Source organism: Eucyclogobius newberryi, unplaced genomic scaffold (genome assembly GCF_026437365.1).
Source record: "Eucyclogobius newberryi isolate DKJ021-1_F unplaced genomic scaffold, fEucNew1.0.hap1 SCAF_13, whole genome shotgun sequence".
Lineage (NCBI taxonomy): Eukaryota > Metazoa > Chordata > Actinopteri > Gobiiformes > Gobiidae > Eucyclogobius > Eucyclogobius newberryi.
In genome coordinates, this window is record NW_027315757.1 from 29777733 (window position 1) to 29799413 (window position 21681).

General features: G+C 40.9%; 1 protein-coding gene across 1 annotated transcript in view; it reads left to right on the forward strand.

The window, feature by feature from the left end:
* cep112 (centrosomal protein 112) overlaps positions 1 to 21681 on the forward strand; it is a 114346-nt gene that overhangs the window by 74450 nt on the left and 18215 nt on the right. Inside the window, exons 22-23 of the mRNA XM_072443372.1 lie at positions 3757 to 3906; positions 17472 to 17561. Of these exons, the coding sequence (XP_072299473.1) occupies positions 3757 to 3906; positions 17472 to 17561 (240 nt within the window). The remainder of the gene's footprint in view (positions 1 to 3756; positions 3907 to 17471; positions 17562 to 21681) is intronic.

The following is a 21681-nucleotide window of genomic DNA, read 5'->3' on the forward strand; positions in this document are numbered from 1 at the left end:
CTCACGGATATGCATCTACATCTTAAACATTTCCTTTGTGTTTCTAGTTTCTCCCTGATAGACTCGCCACTAATTAGTCGACCCCCAATTTCGACGCTGTGAAGCTGGAAGTAGTTCTCAAGGGTAACCTATGAACTCTGCCGGTCGAGCTCTAATGATCAATCTATGGTGGGTGGAGATCGTTATTACTGTACACGCTACGGGCCCGGCCACGGTGGGAGTGGGCAGGAGTTGCCATGGGAAGAAGCAGTGCATCAGAAGAGCGAAGAGAAAGGCTAAAGTTCAACCCATAATGCAAATCAGTCTCATTTAGCGCTGCGCATCGCTAGTTGTTAGGTTGTACAAATGGCGTCCACTTGTGACCTGCACATGTTTTATACAACTGGGATCTCTTGGCTCTCTTATTCTTTTTGATTATGTGCTGTACAAGAAAAAAATGTGTTGTAAGGTAAAACACTGAACATTTTTGTGGGGGATTTAGTCGAGGCATTACACATTATTAAATGTTATGGGGAAATGTGTCAAAGGAGACATGCTTTTTCAGGTTCTTAGGATTAAACTATAACATATGTAGATCATTATTTAAATTTGATTTCATTGTAAACCACAATATTAAACCAAAAACAGCTTAGTAATAGAAACAGGTTCATTGACTGTTTTTTTTTGTGGTTGACACTGAACTGTACATTTATCACTCACAGTACAGGAATGTGTGGCGGGGATAGGGGGTAGGTGAAAACAGGATTTTTCATTTACAGAACAATACATTCAGAAATCAATGAAAATACAACTTTGAGAAAAAATTGTTGCAACTAGGTTATAAGCTAATTAAAGTCGATTTTGCATAAAATGTCCCATTTAAAGGTTCACTGCACAATGTAACTTTTGTGTTAGGACGGTCTCCATGGAGATATTACTACTTCCCCTCAAATGTTCCACAGTATGGCATTTAACTTTTTGCATATGTATAATTAGAGCTGATTTATCTTTAAAATACCATGCATTCTTATAGTGAGTGGTATCATCTCTCCACAGATCTGACCTGTAACTTGCCCTGGAGGTACCGCCTGCTGATTTTCATGGAGATGGATATGTCTTATTTAATATGATGGAACATTTCTAGCAAAGCATCTTACTTTAATGTAACAAAAATGACAACGAGCAGATGGCAAAACCTCCACTAGAAGTTACACAGTACACTTTTGATTAACAATTCCCATATCTCATGATAATTTTAATTCATCTATAACTATTCATCCATATTATGAAATGCCACTACGTAAATCTTTATTCGATTTGAAAGAAACAAGGGGAAAGTGAACACAAATAAAAGTCCAGACTCACAATGCACTTCTAATTGTCACAGACTGGTGTGATTATTTTAAGCTTCATCAACTGAACTATACCACTAAATCATCTTAATTATCTAAAGTTTGGACAGCTTGGTTGTAAAAATCGTATGTCCCTCAGTAGAGAGCATGATTCATCTTTCATTGTCAGGTACTGTGCTGAACAATTGTCAGCTGCCTGTCGCGCACCACTCTGTTTACTAACAGATTTACCCGCGCTCATCTGTCTCTTTTCATCTTGTGTCTACGGCAGAAAAACTAAGCCTGTCTTTAGCCTTAGACAAAGATAGCAGCAAGCTGGGTAAATAGTCGAGTCTCACCAGACCAATTAGAGTTTAAAAGGCCTGGCTATTAGACAGAGAAACGACTACTGTATACATACTGGAAAAACAAGACGGACAGCAGAGTTCACTGGCGGAGCACGACGCACCGCCACCGCAGGGCCCTCCACCTGCAGATTCAGGGATCCCATAAACGGCAAAATAATTATTCCGCCGTGAAATTATGTTCCCGTAATAATGCGCTATTTGCCGCTTTCATGTGGCGACAAAGTAAGCTTAATGTCTGCCTCGTCTCTCCCCTTGCGCCGTCCCTGTGGTCGGACCCGCTCTGCCGCTCCACCTCTCCCACTCCCACACGCTGGTGCTCCGGAGTTTGCACACGGTAAACAATTATCTGTCTGGCCCAAAGCTACGAGCAGCCCACCACCGCCACGCCAATGTCTCAGTCCGCTCCCTCTCTCATCTTTGCCTCCGCCGTTCTCTGACAGTGGCTTAAATAGAATGTTAATTTTGACTGGAGGATTTCAAAGCCCAGGCAGTGGCTTTTCATCTTACTGTGCGCCGCAAAGTTCACCAACACAAAGTCACACAGCGTTTCCAAAAGGAACCACATTTTCTTTGCTTCATTCTTTTTTTTCCCCCTGTCTTTCTTTTTCCACTCTGAGGCCTCTTCTCACTATACATAAGACTGTGTGCTTGTAGAAAGCAATGGGATTTTGCAACTCTACATAGTTCTTACATTGGCCAACATATTTGAGTATTAGATGTGTATTTGTGTATGATTTAAATTGTCATTGATAAAAGGCTGATATTTTGTGTCAATATTAGCGGTTTTTAGTGTTTTGGTCATCTGCCTTAATTCTGCAGTACAGGCCAGTATTTTGTGTGGTCTGACCTAAATAATACAGAAAAAAGCTTGATTTGAAGACTTTAGCGCAAAGGGCACTACACAAATACACAAAATGTGACAACACTGCTCTCTAATGTGTGAGTGGTAACTTGTGGCTCTTTGTGAGATTGCAGTAAATTTAAGTCATAATTTATCAAAGTCGGCCCTATTATTAGCAGAGCTTGTCAGGCAGGTCAGTATTTGCCATGAAAAAAAAAGGAATTCCAATCTCTAATATCTATACATAAATTAATTAGTTCTTTACATAACAATAATGTAATAGATTGATAAAAGTATTTCAAGTAAAAAATATTTTGCATCTCACAATTAATGATTACGTCATAAGGCGCTGGTACAGCTGGCAGCCCGGTGTAAACGCTCTCTCTTCTTTCTCACACTTATTGTGCTTTATCTCCTATATTTTGTAAATATAGTTAGTATATTTTTTCTATTTTACTGTACGATAGGGACACGCGCTGGAATAGTTTTTTAATTCAACTGTTTTTGACTTTTTTCGGCTGGATTTCAGCGTTTTTCGTTGCGTTCGTTGTGTTGTTGTGACGTGAGCTAGCTCCGAGCTAGCCCACCAGCCCCCCCCCGCGCCCTCCGGCCGCGCTAAAGTACGGCGTGTCGTCGGTACACGTTTATATACACGTTTATATGAAAGAGGAACTTCACGAACGATCGGGACACGCACTGGAATCGCTTTAAATTAACTTGTTTTGACTTTATTCGGCTGGATTGAGTGTTTTCGTCGTGTCGTTGCGATGTGTCTTGGCTCCGGCCCCGCCCCCCGACCGGTGCCGTACCGCGTTTCCACAAAGGAGGAACTCATGAACCTGAGGAGAACTGTCGTCTTACCCGGAGATCGTCACGTTATCCCGTCGCAATACTGACCTAACCTAATACTGATGTGCAATTCTGTCATATGTGCAATTGCTGTTGGAATTCATGTGCAATTCATGTGCTGTCGTGACACATATTCATGTGCAATTACTGTCGGGATCACATGCAATGGTATTTATTTATTTGTCTATGGTAGTTTTTATTTATTTATAGGAGATCTTCTACTGAAAGTGTTTTTCAGACTTCCTATAAGTGATCTGTTCTTCTGTATCTACCTCTATCTTCCTGCGTTGCACCAATGAAATTTCCCCATGTGGGACAATAAAGGAATATCTTATCTTATCTTGATTAATTTTGCCAATAACACAACAAATACGTCTCTCTTCTCCAGTTAATCGCTGATCTCCAGACCTCTGTGTGTGACTCAAAGGAGGAGGCGGTCCGGCTTCAGAAGGCCATGGAGAGGCAGCTGGAGGAGGCCCACGCTCGATGGGATGAGCAGAGAAACGCACTGCAACATCATGCTGATCAGAACAACCAGGTCAGTCATGGTCCACATTAAAGCAAAAGAATGGAACTTTGGTTGGACTATGGCCTTGGGTAGAAAACAATCTATGTCCAATCTATGTCTTGAATCCCTTCACCTGCCTCCAGCCTCCTCCAGAACCTCCAGAGTCAGTACATACTATAGGTTCCTGTTGCAGTTGCATTAGTAACTACATAAATGTATAGGTCGTCTCTGTTTAGGTTTTTGATCAAGCGGTTGGTTTAGGTACTTGCCGATACAAATGTTAGAGCTGTTGTTGACTAAAGACATGCCCTGCTGACAGATTCTGCTGACAGATTAGTTGAACGGTCCCCTGCCTTTTTTCTTGTAAGAAATGGAACCGGTTGAAGGGGCCAGGGCCAGTAACAACAGCGTAAAATGTGCACAAACTTGTTCTAAATATTTTGTTATGGTCTTATTCCTGATAGTTGATTTTTTTTTTTTTTTTTTTTAATACATTCTAATATTATAAAAAGCTTCAGTTGTAGTCATCTGGACTCAGTTAGAAAAAATAGACGTTTCGACTCTTTTCCAAGAGTCATTGTCAATAAAAGAATTTAGATCGAGAACTCCAATATTTATACTGTTCTGTGTTCTGTGTTTCTACTATGGAACACGCCTGGACGAATGAGGGATTACACCGACATATTCTAATATATAACTTTTGCCTTTGGGCCCAGTAGCAGATGGCCCGCGGCCCGGTTTTGGGCCCCGGTTAGGGACCCCTGGATTATTTGACTAAAAAGGGTACATGGCATAACTCTCAAAATGTATTTATTTAAGGGAAAAGTACTAGAAACAGTACAGTATGTAAAATCTATAAATATCTCAAATCTTAATCCAACTCAATCCACGTCTTCTCCTTTTTGCTGTCCTCAACCTTATCATTAACTAACTAATTTGTATTAATCGACTGAACATTCAGTCTTTTGCACCTCTTATTGATGGCCATTCACATTAGTGTGTATTTGCCTGAAATGTCTAAATGGATCTGATATATCTTTAGCTTTCTCCCCAATTTCTAAATTTGTATCATCGATAACACTACAAAACATGTGCCATAAAAGGATCTCTAAACCACCATTCTGCTCTATTCACGCTTAATCAAAATGCACTGATAAGGTTTTCTTAATCCTCATAATGTTTGACTCTCTTATCTCCGTCTGTCATATAGATGTTTCTCCTATTGCATCACCAGGCCCTGTATTCTGCCTTGGGCCCTGGCAACCAGTCTGGAGCTCAGTGTCAGTTGGTTGGGTGTGGCTCACTAAATAAAGACTTGTTGTGTCTGGGACTGGGACATGCCTCCAAACACAACCTTGTCTGTCTGGGGCTGCAGCTGCCTCATATTCTCATATACTCATATACTCCTATACTTACTGAAGAGGCAGCTTGGTTTGGCGTCCTTCGCGTCTCACCTCCGTCCTGGCCTCGAGAGCCTGCGTCTTTGCTGCGTGTACGTCTATGCAGTCGTTTGTTAGTGTGTATCGGACTAGGATGGGAGCTCTGTTAGAAATGAATGTATCGTAATGTCATTTTTATCCAGGATACATTCACAAGTTACCCAAATGTTGTTCCTCCACAAGTTAAAAGTACTGCAGAAGTAATACTAGTAGAAAGTGGTTCAAAGTACTGTGAAGCCCTGCCGTTCACATTGACATTTATTAAATTAAACAACACAACACGTTGGCTTTATCATGTCTATTCATTTACATTTTCCATCCAAAGTAAATGTAACTGCTAATTATGCTAATGTTTTAACAGTATAATACAAAACACTTTGGATTGAAAATAACTGATCATACCAATCGTGGTTTTGTGCTTTATGTCATAGCTTGTTTTTCTTTAGAGTGCTCTGTAGCGTGCCTCTTTTTACAAGTTGATTTGGACAAAACAAACCTTGGTGAACAGTTTAGCCATCATAATGATCATTGAATTGCTAATTGTCGAACAGCACATATAGTCTAAAGAAGTGCACATAAGACAAAGTTGAATAAAGTAAAGCAGAGCGTTTACATGTCATACAAAGGCGGTGAGGAAAAGGGGATTGAGAGGCGACCAAAGCATTGAGGAAGTGCGTGGATTGAGCCTGCGAACACAAGGACAGGAGAAGAAAGGGGAGAATGGCAGAGGAGCGTCGGTGGACTGTCGGAGGCAGCGTGTTGCCTGCTTACATTGTTTCCACGCCGCTCACTTCAAAGGCCCGGGATTACGACGAGAGCGAGGGGCTTCAGACAATGGGAGGGGAAGAAAATAACATCAAAGTTAGCCAAGCATTTGAATTGGGATAATCCCGAAACAGTTGTCCTAAATGCGCGCCGCTCTGGATCAGATGTCCCTTCTCTTTTTTCCCTCGCCAGCCCCGTTCTGCCCAATTTCTATCCCTAATTTAGCCACCCTCTGTGGCGCTTTACTGTACTGGACTCCTCAAATGTGGGTGTTAACAGCGCAGGCCTTTGTAGCTTGTAAAGTCTCCATTTAGACACTGGTACAGTTAAGTATGCTTATTATAATTTTTTTTTTTCCATAAGTGACATTCAGAGGAGGGTTTATTTGCTTTGGTGTGCGTGGGAATATGTATGTGAAAGCATGTGTAAGAACATCTGTCTATTTAACATGGCGTGTTTGCAAGGAACTGGAATGCTGTGTTGATAGACGTCTGTAACATGGGAACAGAGCATTTTCAACGTGTAGATTAGAAGATTTTAGTGTGTCCAAATCCACTTCATTTATACGGCACAATTCAAGCAGAAGAGCACAAACAAAGACCGCACAGACTCCAAGTAAAAAACAAAAGGTATAATAAGCGCTCAATTTGATCTCACTAGTCCTAAAACAATACAAACCAGTAGAAGCAAAACCAAACACCATGAAATAGAACTAAATAAGTCGATTAAATACAAATAAATCAATAAAACAATATCTTAGTACCCAAGTATTACAGAATCGTACTAGACTTTACTCTAACTAGACTGCTCGACTGGACTGACTAGTAACTGTAGTAATTATTCCATATTTGACTTCAAAGTGTACCAATAGTGTATTTGTAGACCATCTTGATTGAGGTTTAGCCAACTTTGCATGTTTTGCCAAGTAGGCTGTCAGTAATGTTAGATTTTGGGTTATCACATTAACCATGACATGAAGTTCTTGGGGCTATCCTGCCGAGATTGACCCCCTGCTTACAATTCACATGGCATATATTTGTCTGTAATTCGGTCTACCACAGATTGGTTCGGCCCTGTTGGATTGTGCGGAAATGCCCTTCCATCTCGACCCTTCTCTCCCGTACTGTCCTGGTTGTTGATCATCCACTTTCTCGCTTCTTTCCTTCAGCTTCGTCAGAAAGCCGTGCAATTGTTCTGGTTGTATTTCTGTAATGAGACCCAGGTGCTTGGAGAAGTTTTTAAAAAAAGAAGAATTGGCTGTACCATGTTAGCTTGTATATTTGGCCCAGAGTTGAACATGTTTTAGTGATGCATATGCCTGAGATGCAGCTGCCTAATGCTGAGAGCTCCAGCCCACATTAACCTGCCAAGAGAAAGGTACAAAAACACACACGGCTCCAACTCGCTGTCTTCGAAGTGTCTCAAACTCTCTCTCCTCACACACACACACACACACACACACACACACACTTACCCACACACGCTCACCTCGCCCTGCCAAAAGGGAGAGGTGGCTGGTGAATAAACAATGGCACTCCGCCCATGGTGTCACCCAACTGGGCTTTGATCAGCGCCGCGCTCTCCTGCTCCACACCAGCAGTGCTTCCTGTTCTTTCCGCCTGCTCCACACACACATTAACACGTCTGAAGTTCATATCTATCTCAGGTTCATCCACCCCTAGCCTGCATTGTCACTATATGCTTTCTGTAGCCTTCTGTCTCTCAAACATGAACACAGCTTTGAGTTAGCAGCCCTTGTCTCGATGTCTTGCAGGGCTGTTGCATTCTCACAGGTTTTTTTTTGTTTTGTGTTTTTTTTTTTCCCTCTCTACACCTTTTGATCTAGGGCTGTCCGTCGCAGTGGCTTGTAGCAGCAGTCAAAAGGGGAAAGCCCAGTTGTGTGGTGTCCTTCAAGGTGAAGTGACAGCAGAACATTACATAATGCAACAGTGACCATTGTCTCTTCTAGTGTTTGAGGATGAGAGCGAATATGTGAGCGCGCTCGACCCACAGCAGAAAGCATAGGGAAACTTGGCCTGTCAAACTTACATGGCATACATGTTTTATTTTATCTTATATTATTTTGTTTTATTTTATTTATTTATTTTTGTTGTATTCATCAGCGCATGCCCAAGGTGAATAAATTAGATTCACTTTTTAGGTATTTTCTTCTCTAATAGGATGTCAAGATAATTTGGCTAATCGATAATCGTGATTATTAAGGTATGAATATACTGTATCTATTTTAGAGGTAAAATGACTTACTTTTATTCAATAAAAGAGCGCTATACATTTAGGTCTACTTTTTTTTCTTTTTTTTAATTACAATAACTTTTGCTTTGAGAAAATGCTATGTCACTGAGCTGGTCACAGACTATTTGAACAGTAATGTATTGGAAAGGATTTCGCTTTGGTTTTGTGTTGATAATGAGGAACAATCGTTATATCGTGATGTTTATCTCACAATAATCGTAGCAATAAGATTGGAAATTGGGACTACCCTATTATAAATGTGCTGCCTATTTGTCCAACTCTACATCTTGACCTTCACAATACTTACTATATTGACCTCTTATTGTTCAATAAATAATACCTGGAACTGGTATTTTTACCAGTGAGGGGGGGGGATGGTGACGCGTGCCTGTGGTTATGACACAGTCCCACCGCCGCGGAAAGGAGATAGTCTGTAATATACCTAAACACTGCGGGAATCAATCAAAAAAACACTCTGCGTACATATATGAAGCACAAATAGCAATGTAAGAAGGTTAAAATCTCTGAAAAGTCGATTTTGCATGTTATGGGACCTTTAAGGTTAGGGTTAGCCATTAGGCTATAACGGGCTATAAGGGAAATGCCGCGGTCCCTGAAACTGAAACTCCCATTTGACCGCGCCGCGGCTCTCCAGCCACGGCCGGACAAATAATGCAATTTGAATCTATTTTTTTATTAATTGTCATTAAAAGCACTTGAAATAAAGTTCAGACTTTAAAGAAGAGCTTATCCTTATACTTTTGTGTTAAATGGCAATGATTAATAAAAGTCTATTTTGTTTTTATTCAGGAATATAATATTAAAAGCTAATATCTATTTTAAATGAAACAAAATCAAAATTGGATTAATTAATTTCTGTGCAATGGTCATTATCAGACAGGATGCCACATTTGCATATTTTATGTTATGTCCTTTTGTTTACATAAAAACTAAAACTAAATATGCAATATTTGATTATGCAGCTTTAATGAAACCTGCACAAATACATACAGTAAATCACTTTTCCATTATCTTGACACTTTGAGAAGTGTCTTTAAACATAGTATTTTGGGATTTTCTGAGTGATATTAAAAATGCATCGAACAGAACCCCTTGAGGCGTGCTGTTTTATGCATGCTCATAGCACGGTGACATAGCGGACACACAGTGGAGTCGCAGTAGCAGTTTGTCTGTAGTTGAGAAGCTCCGTGTGCTTTCTGAGAGAAGTTGAAAGGATGACTTTGCCTGTGGGGAGGAGTGGAAGCTGTTGGATCAGAAGCAGGTGTGTGGAATCGCCTCTGTAGCAAAAAGACGCGCTTCAGTCGTACCTGTCCTCGTCCTTCACCGCATCCGCTTCTTAACACAAACCTTCAACAGAGCATTTGTTTACTGAACTTCTGCAAACTTGTAGATTTTGTCCTTGTTTGTAGGTGTATAGCTTTGGGAATGGGAAAGAGACCGCCGTCAAATTATCTGTCCTTTTATTGTCCAATACAGCAAAGAAAATGGAAAAAACAGTCAAAAGTGTTTAGTTTTATACTGTACTAATAATAAAAAATGGCAATCTTATATTTAACTTAAACAAAAGAACATTTAGAGAGCAGAATTGGAATGATAAGAATAAAGCTCATTTACAACTACCAGCACCGCCTGAAGTGCTTCTCACATAGAATAATGAATTACAATGTGGGAAATAAAACAAGAATGAGCTCGTACAAACTATTAAATATAAGAACATTTACTACATACAAGTGCAACTCTGCTCCTAGTTATTTAAGGCCAGGGCAAAACAATTTGAAAATGCTTACTGTGCGGTTCTAATGTTTAGTGGCAAATTATTCCATATCAGAATAAGCTCAGTCGCCTCAAGTTTTCCGGTGAGTTTTTGGGGGAAATTTAAAAGCAGCAGTTATGTGGACCTCTCCAGCCGGGACAAAGGGAAAGAGCAATCCACTAAGATACGGTGGGGCCAAGCAGCAAAAAAGCAACAATTTAATATCAGTTCTGTAGCTGACAAGAAGCCAGTGAAGGGAGGAGATTGGCCTTTCTTGGTTAGTTTGAGTCTTTATCTATTAGAACAAGTACAAGAAATGATTTTGTGTTGAAATGACATCCTGTGCTGGGTGTCTAAGCAACAGCGTCGTGAGTTTGATTCCCGGCTCTCTCCTTGGGACCTAGGGACTAAAGATGTCATTCTATAGACAGCAGCAAAATACTTGTGTTTACATTCGATCCCATTCATTTTAATGGAGCAGAATATAAAAAGCTGTAATTTGTATCATTTGTAGACAAAGCAGACACATAGTTGTTATTTATATGATCACACACACTAACACCAACACTTTCTAAAGTTCACTTATTACTGTAGGATTTGTTTGGTGAATATTTTTTTTGTCAAACTGTTGGGGCCCGCTATGTCGGTCGGTGCAGTTTTGTCCAGAATAACTTTAGATTTAAGACGTGTCGGTGTAATCCCTCATTCGTCAATCTTTTTCTACAACTTTAGATTTAAGAAACGTTTAATTATGAGGATGTTAGCATGTGGGCTAATTCTGGAGCTAATAATCAACACTCACGTCTGCTCAGTCGCCAACTCTAGGAATGGTTCCGGGCATATGGAGCGCATCGTTTTGTACAAATACCGAAAGGATACATTGTCTAAGGAAAGAAAGTATTTTATTTTTGTTGCCATATCGTCGGTATCAGAATCGAGCTTGAAATGTATATGCAAATTGTTATAATAAACATGCAGTGGGCTCCTTCATTTTGTATGCTGTTTACCACTTGACATTTTTAGCAATATCTCCTGGAACTGTCTGTGGAAGTGTTGGTGAAGCGGCTCCAGGATTAGTGTTGGTGGCAGTCAGAAATGTCTTGGCTGTGTTTGTTTAGGTGTAAATAATTGATGCTTCTTTCACAGTCTGTCACTTCTCCACTTTGTATACGCGTGTAAGCATCTATTTGCCTTTTTTACGTGTACGTGGCCCCTCTCGCTCGCACGCTGTCGCTTGATTGAAGACTTTTCCGGCGGTGGGCAGATTCCCGGCACTGTTTGATCCAACTATCAGAGGAGGTGGAAGTCGGGGGAGCGATAACATTCCAGGATGCTCTGAAGGAACGTGGGAAGCTGAGAGTCACACTCCAAAGGAAATTACTCATTCCGCCAAGGAACCTAAGACTATCCAATGTCTCGTGTCTCCTGTTTAGATTAAGGCAGATGTTAAAATGATTTGTTTTCAGTAGTTTAAGTGCTGCATATTTACTTTTAGAGCTCTATTGATGAATCGGCTAATATTGACTTGAATGCTATACAAATTAATAATCGGAATCATATTTGGATGTTCATAATGTTCTTCTGGACTATGCACAAAAAACACAAAAATACAGTTTTTATTATAAAAACTGGCAGTATTAAATCGAAATGGCAAAAAATAATTAACAATTTAACATTGTCTTCATTAATGCACCATAATTCAATCGTTATTCGGTTGATAATGTATTTTAAAAGTGAATATAGAAGTGTATATAGAAATAATTTAAGTAGTCAACGAAAAATTCATCGCTGACTAGTCGACTAGTCACTGACATTGGTGCAGTGTTAGCATGCTAGTTGTTGTTAGCAGTGCCTTAAAGGCGTTATGAACGATTTTTTTGCGATTTGAGAACTTGCGTACATGCGCACTCCCCCGTGCGGATTTATACAACACACACGTGCGTTTGTTTATTAGCGCAACAGATCGCAACGCATCTCTTGTCTCCCGTAGATTTCTGTCTCTTATGAGCCAGCTGTCCTAATTTTGTCCCGTACACTGAGGGAACTATATTATGATAGATCCATGCGCTTAGACACGCGGAAACGTGCTGTTCTCGGGGGACAAACCAGAACGAGGCTGCAGGTGAGCAGTAGGTGCGTTCTATGATTGATACGTGGCAGGTCTAATCGGTAGTCCACGCCACGAGGAAATAAGACTCACATTATGCCTTTAACTGTAAAAATTCACTGGTCTCCAAAGTTGTGAAAAGTGCTTATAAACTCATAGCAGTGAATAATTAGGTTACAAAGGATGACTTCATTAAATGAGGAATACGTTTGGATCACTGCAAATAGAAAAAAAAATGATAATAAGACCTGCTTATATACCATTTTCTGTACTATTCTAACAGTCTTTACACAGTTACACACTTGCTAAAAAAGTTAAGCCTTCGGTAAGTTTCCCATTTCTCAACCTTCATGAAAGCCTATAGTGTTTGATGGGCACAAATTATGTATGTGAGCTTAGCCTCGCACACAAACATGCGCAGTAGACATATGGTGCATATTTGAGACTTGTTTCCTATTCTCTTTCTACTGCAGCTCACAGCAGCTGAAGGAGGAAAAGAGAGGGAGCGATGGAGAACTGTGTGTTTCGCCTGTGGGCCCGGTGCAGTTGCAACATGTCTTCATTATAGTAGCAATTGTTTTACTATTTTCATCACTACAAGGGAAGTACCTTGTGTGCATATTGCAGTAGACAGGATCGGTGTTAAATCCGCAGCTCCGTTGCTATCACAACATCGCCCTCCTCGCTTCCAAATCAACTCAGCAAAAAAAAAGTTGCGAAAGCAGCAAATCAATGCAAACTAAAATGAATGATACATTTCAGAGGGGTTGTCCTGGTCCACTTACACAAAAAAACAACACATTTTTCATTCTGCAACTGCAAAAGTTTTCTTTTAACGCCTCAGGACCACCTCCGTCTGCACTTCTCTTTCACTTTTACCTTTCGCTCACTGCTTTGATTCAGATAAAAAGACGGTGTGGGTTCGCCTCCCTGGCCGTCCTTCTCTCTTGGAGGTTATCAGCTGCTTTATTATTTACCATCAGATCACACAGACAGACACGAGTACCTTGTTCTGCTAAAGCTGGGCCTGCTCCACTCTCTATACGTGTTTGTGTATGTGTGTGTGTCCTTGGCTTTGAGGTTTTGTTCTGTCTGAAGTTGTCCAGCCTCAGTGTCATTAGAGGATCTCTTTAATCCAGTCGTTTGGAGGAGAAAAGAAAAAAAACTTCTGCCGCAAATAGAACTCGCCTCCCAAACAAAACGCCAAGTTTAAAGCGGCGCCCCGTCCTTTCTCCCCCCTCCTACCCTTTTCCCTCAGCTCTTTCTTCTTTGCTTTTTTCCCTTTGCCCTGTGTTGCTTTTACTTCACCCTGGGGAGACATGCTTGCCTTATCTGCGCAGGAGGACCACCCAGGAAAGATGACTCAGTGTGTTGTGCAGTTTGTGTGTGCGTCTGTGTGTGTGCGTCTGTGTGTGTGTCTGTGTCTGTGTGTGTGTGTCTGTGTGCAGAATGTAGAATTGCACTCTCATTTGACTCACATTTTTCTGAACTTTTGCTGTTAATATTAATGCGTGCCCGTACCTGCTCAGATCGCTCACAGCGCTGCCTGATGGTTGGCGCTTGTGCGTGTGCCTTTCGCTAATCCTTTGAGCCCAGGTTTGGAATGAAAGACAGAGGTGAGCGAGGCCTTGGAGCGGCCGATTGTAGAAGGTCAGAGCTGCACAGGTTCATCCGCGTTTCCTACACTTGGTCAAGTCAATTGTTCGTTTACAACTTAGCGCGAGTTAAACCTAAATGTATCAAATGAACCAAATTTCACCGGCAGCATTCTTATAGTTATACAGTATGTTTTATGTCATATTTATTTGTCCTTCAAACATTATTGTGACATGCATTTTTACGTCTCAACCAGCAGCCAAGTCTGAGGAAGAGCACGCTTGTTCAAAGAGTCATTTTGGTGATTTACACTGGTGTATGACCTCAATGTGGCACTGTAAGTAAGTACTTCCCTTCTGTGCGCCAGTTACTAGATGCCAGTTACTAGATTCTTGCTGGAGGTGCATACTGTTGTTGTGTCCCTCAGCAATACCATTAAACCCCATTGCTCATTCTAGTTCAGTCTATATGTTGTTCAGTCACCAGAGTTCGAATACATATCAAATACTGTAAACTAGACACATATATTCATCGAGCTGACTGTCATCTGAATCAAAGCTTTACAGAAAAGTCTTGACAGTTCAGACACTCTGAGACGGGACAAGATGATTATGGTGCACAGTGTTAAAGCGTGAATAGAATAAAGAGATCAACTTATTTTCAATGTTCTGATTCAATTATTTATGAATGTTTAATAAATGTTGCCACTACAACAACCAACTTTTTCTTTGTAGTTCCGTGTAGTTTGTCTGTAAATATGGAATATCAATATAACCATACAGTACATCATATCTCTTGCCTGACATGCCAGTCCCTTATACCTTCGGTTCAAATGCTGAAGGGTCTGGAATGGGACCATAAGGGGGTGTCAAAAAAGTTGGGACTGTCCAATCGCAGCCGCTAATTTGTATCATTTGTTGCTCACATAAGGAAGACTTCACCTCTTGAATATTCTCCTTACATTTAGAACACAATATCTAACTTGCTCACCTCAGATTTACAGAGATGTTTGCTTCGCTTGTTGATTCTGCAGAAATCCGCACCGTGGTATTTTAGTTTCCTTTTATCCTCACAGGGCGCCATGTTTGTTTAGACACAAACAGACAGACATTGCTTTGATTGGGTGTCATTGACAGGGAGATGAACCATTTACATTCGGGGCGACAGGATATGGTTCCAGACACACACAGAAAAGTATTTGTCAAGTGTTTTCAAAGCGTGTGGTCTTGGCTGGTCAGACCATCATATGTTCTCAAACTGTTCTGCCTACGTAAATTAATTCAAGGATACTTTGGGCCGGACGTCAAACCCACAACAGCGAAAACCTTACCTCTTACCTCTATGTTTCCAGAGCTAAACTTCAATCCGATTTCTTCCTCTTCTCGGTCTGTTCCCAGTTATCCCAGTGTGTGCGACTGATAAAGAGCGTATCACCCCGAGCATCTGGAGAGCCTTCAGCACAGGCCTCTGCAAAGGCTCCGTCACACACCTCCCAACCACATACGAGTGAAAGAATAGGACATATGCAAACAGTATGTGCGGATGTGCGACGTGAATATCCAATACGACGTCTAGAAATCCTCCTTGACAAAAATATGAGTTGATTTTTTAGATTATGTAGGAGTTATGTAGTTCTGGCCACTATTTCTTTACCATTTTTTACAGCACGTTGTCTTGGAAGAGGGACGCGAGCTCTGTGTATTTATAAATGTCGATACTGACCGACGATGATAAACCCTGACTTTGTATTTCGAAATCCTTTGTGCGTCACGCTGTTCTTTTTCATCTGCAGAGAGATGCCTCTAGAATTACAGTATTAATAGTAACAACTGTTAAACTCCTCCCTCGCCTTCCCGTTGTTTTTGAAGACGCATCAGAAAAGCCACATAAAAGACACGTCAGACGAGAGGGGTCCGTGTCAGCCTTATTTCCCAGAAGACCTTGTCCAGAAATGCTGCGTCACAAAGCGGGAAAAACACGAGCTGGTTTTCGAGAAGGCCTTGGTTTGCCATCCTCTTGAACCCAAAACTATGATGAATGGTATTTGTATAGAATTTACGATTAGCATAGGGAAAAAATAAGCTTAAGTACGAAAATAGCTGGAAGTTGTGCGTCACTTTGGTTTCTGTGCACATCAGACTACGGTACTTCGCAACAGCGTTCTGTAAATGTCTTTTTTCTTGTTGTCAGGACTTTGATTTGAACCAATAAACAAAACAACATGATGAAACTGAAGGCAAGGGCTTGCACTGGATGGAGATGTGGGCTGTGAACACCCAGATTAGGAGCATGAGCAGTACGAGGCTTTTAATGGTGCAGAATTGAAACTGACCTCAATACTGTAGCCGTTTTGGGGTCCCGCTATCATCGAAAGTGAGGGACTTCTTTCAGTTCAGTGCAGCTTTGAATCCCTGATTTTCTGCTTCAATTTTAGATTATGATTCATAATTTAGGCATGGGCTACTTGGGGATATTTACCTTACTCACACCTAACTGCAACTCAACCCATGATTTTATACAGTAGTTAATGTTAACTTGAACCAATTTCTTCCATTTTAGTTCTTATTCTCATCCTCCTGGTTTCTTGTTATATTAAAAAAAAAAAAAACTAACATACTGTATCTTTGGGTAGAAAAAGGTTATTTATTTTAAGTCGCATGGTTTTCCAGTTTTGCATAAATAGTTCAATAATCCAACAATGATGTTGATAATTAAAGGTTTTAACTTTTATGGTGGAGGGTTTGCAGTTTATTTTTATGTTTTTTTACTTTTTTCAAATTTTCTCCACATAGATGTTATGGCTTTATAGAATTACATTATGTTTTGGGGGAAAAACAGCTCATAAGAATGTATGTTTCTGTTATATCAAACATCCGAAGTTGAATACAACTCTTTGGAACATTCCAGGCTATGCTTAAATATGTCCATTTCAGGAGCAGGTGGGGGATTTCAAAGTGCTAATACTACATGTTAAATGAAGGATTGCATTCATAAAACTTTGCCCACATCTAGCCATTTTAGTTCTCTCTGGAAGTGTAAAAAGCGAGAAATCCCTGAAAGCTTATTTCCGGTTATGAGCAAACCCGGCTATCCAAGTGTGGAGTCCATCTGTGATTTATGTCTTGGGAATGGGGCTCTAGATCCGGCGGTCAGGCCCATCACCTGGTCTGTGTTCGCCCCAGCTCTAAAAACTGTCAAGGCTCCACCACACCTGGCCACTTCACTCAACAGCAGGAACACACACTCCACACACACACAGAAGTGGTGTGTGTTTGTGTTTGCGTGCGTGTACAGTACATGGCCGCTTACATACGCTCTCTGTTCTTCACGCCGGCTTAGCGTCCACATGTGCTCAAAACATCTGCTTCTCTGTCATAAGCAGGAACTATGTTGTTTTTTTTCTTCTTATTCCCTCCAAACGCTTACAGGACACGACGGAAGAAGAAAAAAAGATGAATTTTCATTGTTTCTGTTCCATCTGGCTCGATCTTTAAAGCTAATCTAAAGGAAAATATTGACATGGGAATGAGTGTTATAGTTGTATGCTTGTATCACTCTAACGTCACCATTATACTACCCTAGTTGTCAGCTATGTCAAATGTTATAGTTTGTACAGAATATTGTCTGTGGGTTACTAAGTCTCCTGTCTTCTTCTCTTCAGGAGCTGCAGGAGAAGGTGGAGAGTCTACAGAGGCAGCTTTACAGCACAGAGAAGATGCTGCTGAGCAAAGAGCTGGAGATGGAGGAGAAGGTAACATTTGTGGCCTACTTTATATTTTGTCGGGCCAATAGTGTCTAATCTGGACAAAGATTATCATATAAACTGTGATTATTTTCCCTGAAACACTGTATAATAGTGGAGAAAAGTAGTACCAGTAGTACCATAGTAGATTTTCTGTAACTTAACAACGTTTGCATTAGCCTCTCTCTCTAAACTGCCCTTCTTACCATTACCACACTTTCCAGTGGTCACAATAAGTGAAAACAAACCAAAAAACACTCAATGTACCGTCCGGTCCAGTTGATATACCAGAAACATGTGCTGTTTTTTCACTAACAAGTTGAGCAGCCCCAGTGAATAAGTAAAAGTCAATGATATTTTTCACATTCTAGTTAATCTAGTACTAGAGAAGCATTAAATGATGACAAAAATGAACCCACAATTAAGCCTTCTGCTACAATTTAGCCTAAAGCTTTCGTTGTAACAGAATTTGACTGTGGATTTGTGCATCAAATTATGTTACCCTATTATTATTTATTATCTGTTGCGTTTGTATTATTCTACATAAGTTGATGTTAAATATTCCTGTCAAATTCCTTTCACTAGATAAACATTACAATTATAATGGCCGCTCATCTCAACATTAGGCATAACATTTTGACAGAACACCAGCTCATCCCGAGAGCCCGCAGTGTGCCCCCTCACACATTTCCAGAATTCCTGCAGATTTTGGCCTCCAGGAGCAGCGCTTGGGGCCAGGAATGCCACCACTGGCTGTGTGCAGATGGGGAGAGCCCTGTAATCACTTCTTTTTGACCTTGACACACACAGAGAAGAAAGCTCTAATAATAATGATTGCGGTCACAGGAGGCCGGCCGGTATGTACACCAAAGGCATTCACGGCGGCACGTCCCCTTGTGATCCTCCCTCTGACCCCTGACACACTTCACACATGGGTCCACACCTCACTGTCTGACGGCCGTAAATCTGCGGAGAAGGGTCACCGCGTTTTAGGAGCACTTGGTCACAAAGCCAGTCGCAAAGACGCTGCAGCGTGCTGCTCCTCCCGGCTCCGCTCGGCTGTAATGTCACATCACAGGGGCTTAAGTTACCTTCACTGTTCTGTTGTTTTTCACTGACCAAGATCAAAGGTGCTCGTCGGAATATGTCTATTTTTTGTCATAGGGCTGGGGGAAGTGGCCGAAAAAACACATGAATCCGACTTTGAATCTTCTTTTTAACACACATGTATTCCAATTTGTGTTATTCATTTATTCCAAAGTCTGAACTCCAAAGTCTGAGCTCCAAATCACAGGCTTTTACTGACAGTGATTGGCTCTAAACCTCGCGCTCAAAAAGAAACGAGCTGATCAGAATCTGTTTTATTGCCAGTGACCAATTGACAAACTAGGAACTTGCTTCGGCATTAAGGTGCAACATAAAACGATGTATAATAATAATAATCGTAATAAAAAGTATAGACTATGGTAAAATGAGATCAAATAAGGACACGCTATATAAAATGTGTAGAATCACAATCAGTAATCAGATCAGAACACTAGTGCAAAACAGTAGTACAGATCATGGATTAATTTAAATCTTATTTGATTAATTGCCCAACCCTGAGAAGCAACTACTGATTATAGGTTTAATTGCTTTTTATAGAATATTCTTATGGTTTTTTGCACTCTAAATGCACAGAACACAGACATTTTGGAAGAGGTAAAATATCAGCACGCACATCACATTCATCAACGTTTCTTCCATTTGGTTTATTACTACTGCCCACGACTGAAATGTGGTAATCGACTAATTGCGTAATTTTCAGCTAATTTTGTATTTGAATAATATTTATCTGGACTAAACACAGACTCCAAAACATGTCATGTGGTGAGAGAAGAGGTTTTATGACTCGGAAAAAGCAAGAATGACGTCAAAAAGAAATAGAAAACATGGGCAATTCATGTTTTTGATCAAAAATATGCGTAATTTGTCTATAAATATTCTCAATCAGAATGTCCACAAGCTTCATCAGGGCCAATTTGAGTATTAGTATTAAAAAAAAGTTATCTGCAGCCCTACTACTGCTTTAAAATTACTTTCAAATCAAGAAATACCGTAAACAGATTTATGGAGAGCCAGGTTACTAATGATCATCAAAGATTTCCAGCATCATTTGAAGCTTAAATTGCACTTTCAAACAAACCTAACCTCATATTATGCGTGTTACTTATCACATAGCGCCTATAGAGGGGTCAGAATATAGTGTGTACAATGGTTTTGTTAGAACAAGCATTTGGTGTCAGTTTTACCCATTTGCCTGTGCAGTAATATGGAGCTGCAGTTACAGTCCAGAGGCACAAACAGAAAGAGCGTCTCAGTTTTGGTCTTCATTTACAAGGTTAGTGGGGTTACGCATGCAAAGAATCATCCTCTGAACTGGAGTCAACTCTCTGACAATGTAAGGACCAGTGCCAGTGAAATCCAATCTGTTCTTTATGTATCTGTGTCACGAACGACAGACTTCAGGTTCCTGGTTTGTGGTCAGGTGAGCGCGGTGTAACTGCTGCTCCGTCTCAACACAATAGATACATCAGTGTTGTTCTGAGCGCGTACACGTTTAAGAATAACTCCAAAGCCATCCTCAGTCACGTTGGCCTAGTTTATCTGCTAAGACGTATCTCTGCAATCCGACCCCGACACGCTAGCGCAGCCCTTTCTGTCCAGATTTCGCACAGATGTTGCTATTGCGTGACGTTTTTCTTAGTTTTGTTTTGGTATTCTCATCACACACTATAAAGTTGAATAGCTTGCGTTCAACACCATCGGCCACACTTTGGGCAAACTTTTAGAAATGCTTTATTGTAACTGAGGACAACACATTATAAAAAACAAAAGAAATGGATTATTATACAACCAATTACGGTAGTTGTTTGAGTTCAATCTATACAGTAAAAAGAAAAGTAAACTTGAATGTGAAAAAGCTTGTACAGAATCAGATTTGTGTTTATTGCCATTTGTCATGAACAAAATTCACAGACATAGGAACTTGTCCTGGTGATTTGGTGCAGCACAAACACAAAACAACACAACAACAGAAACATTGAACACTGAATACTAAACGGCGTGATATGTACATAATAAAATATAAAGTTAAGTAGTGCAATAGGAAGTGACAGTGCAGTGAGTGCAAGGTGCTTAGGTAGTGTTCATGAGTACGACGGCAGAGGGAAAGAAACTGTTCTTGTGTCTGGAGGTTCTGGTCCGAATGGGCCGTAGCCTCCTGCCTGAGGGGAGTGGCCTCCTGCCTGAGGGGAGTGGCCTCCTGCCTGAGGGGAGTGGCTCAAATGTGTTCCAAGGTGAGAAGGCTGTGATCCTGGTCCGGCTGAGATGGAAGTTTGCGGCCGATCACCTTCTCAGCAGAGCGCACAATGCGCTGTAGTCTCTGTTTGTCCCTGGCTGTGGCTCCAGTGTACCACATGATGATGGAGGAGGTGATGGAGGAGGTAAGGATGGACTCGATGATGGCCGTGTAGAACTGCACCATCATCTCCGCTTCCTCAGCTGCCTCAGGAAGTACATCCTCTGCTGGGCCTTCTTGATGAAGGAGCTGATGGTGGGCCCCCACTTCAGGTCCTGAGTGATGGTGGTGCAGAGGAAGTGGAGGGAGTCCACGGTGGTGATGGGGGAGTCTGAGATGGTGAGGGGGGGCTGGGGGGCTTTGACTTTCCTGAAGTCCACCATCATCTCCACTGTCTTCTGGGCATTGAACTCCAGGTTGTTACGGCTGCACCAGGACACCAGCCGCTCCACCTCCTGTAGACAGACTCATCCCCGTCCTAGATGAGCCCGATGAGGACGGTGTCATCCACAAACTGAATTAGTTTTAATCTAATTTATCTTTCAGAAGGTTTTATTTCATAAAGCAGGTCACATTGTTACATTGTTACATTGTTATCTAATAGACAATTTGAAGGAGACAAAATTAAGTGTTGCACTGTTTGGTTTTGGTGTAAATAATAATCGTTAAATCGTGATGTTTCTTCTCACAATAATCGTAAGACTAAAATTTGATATTGTCACATCCCTTGTCATAATAGTTAAGATTTTTGTTTAGTTTGCTCACTTTTTGTGTTTAGGTTTTATTATC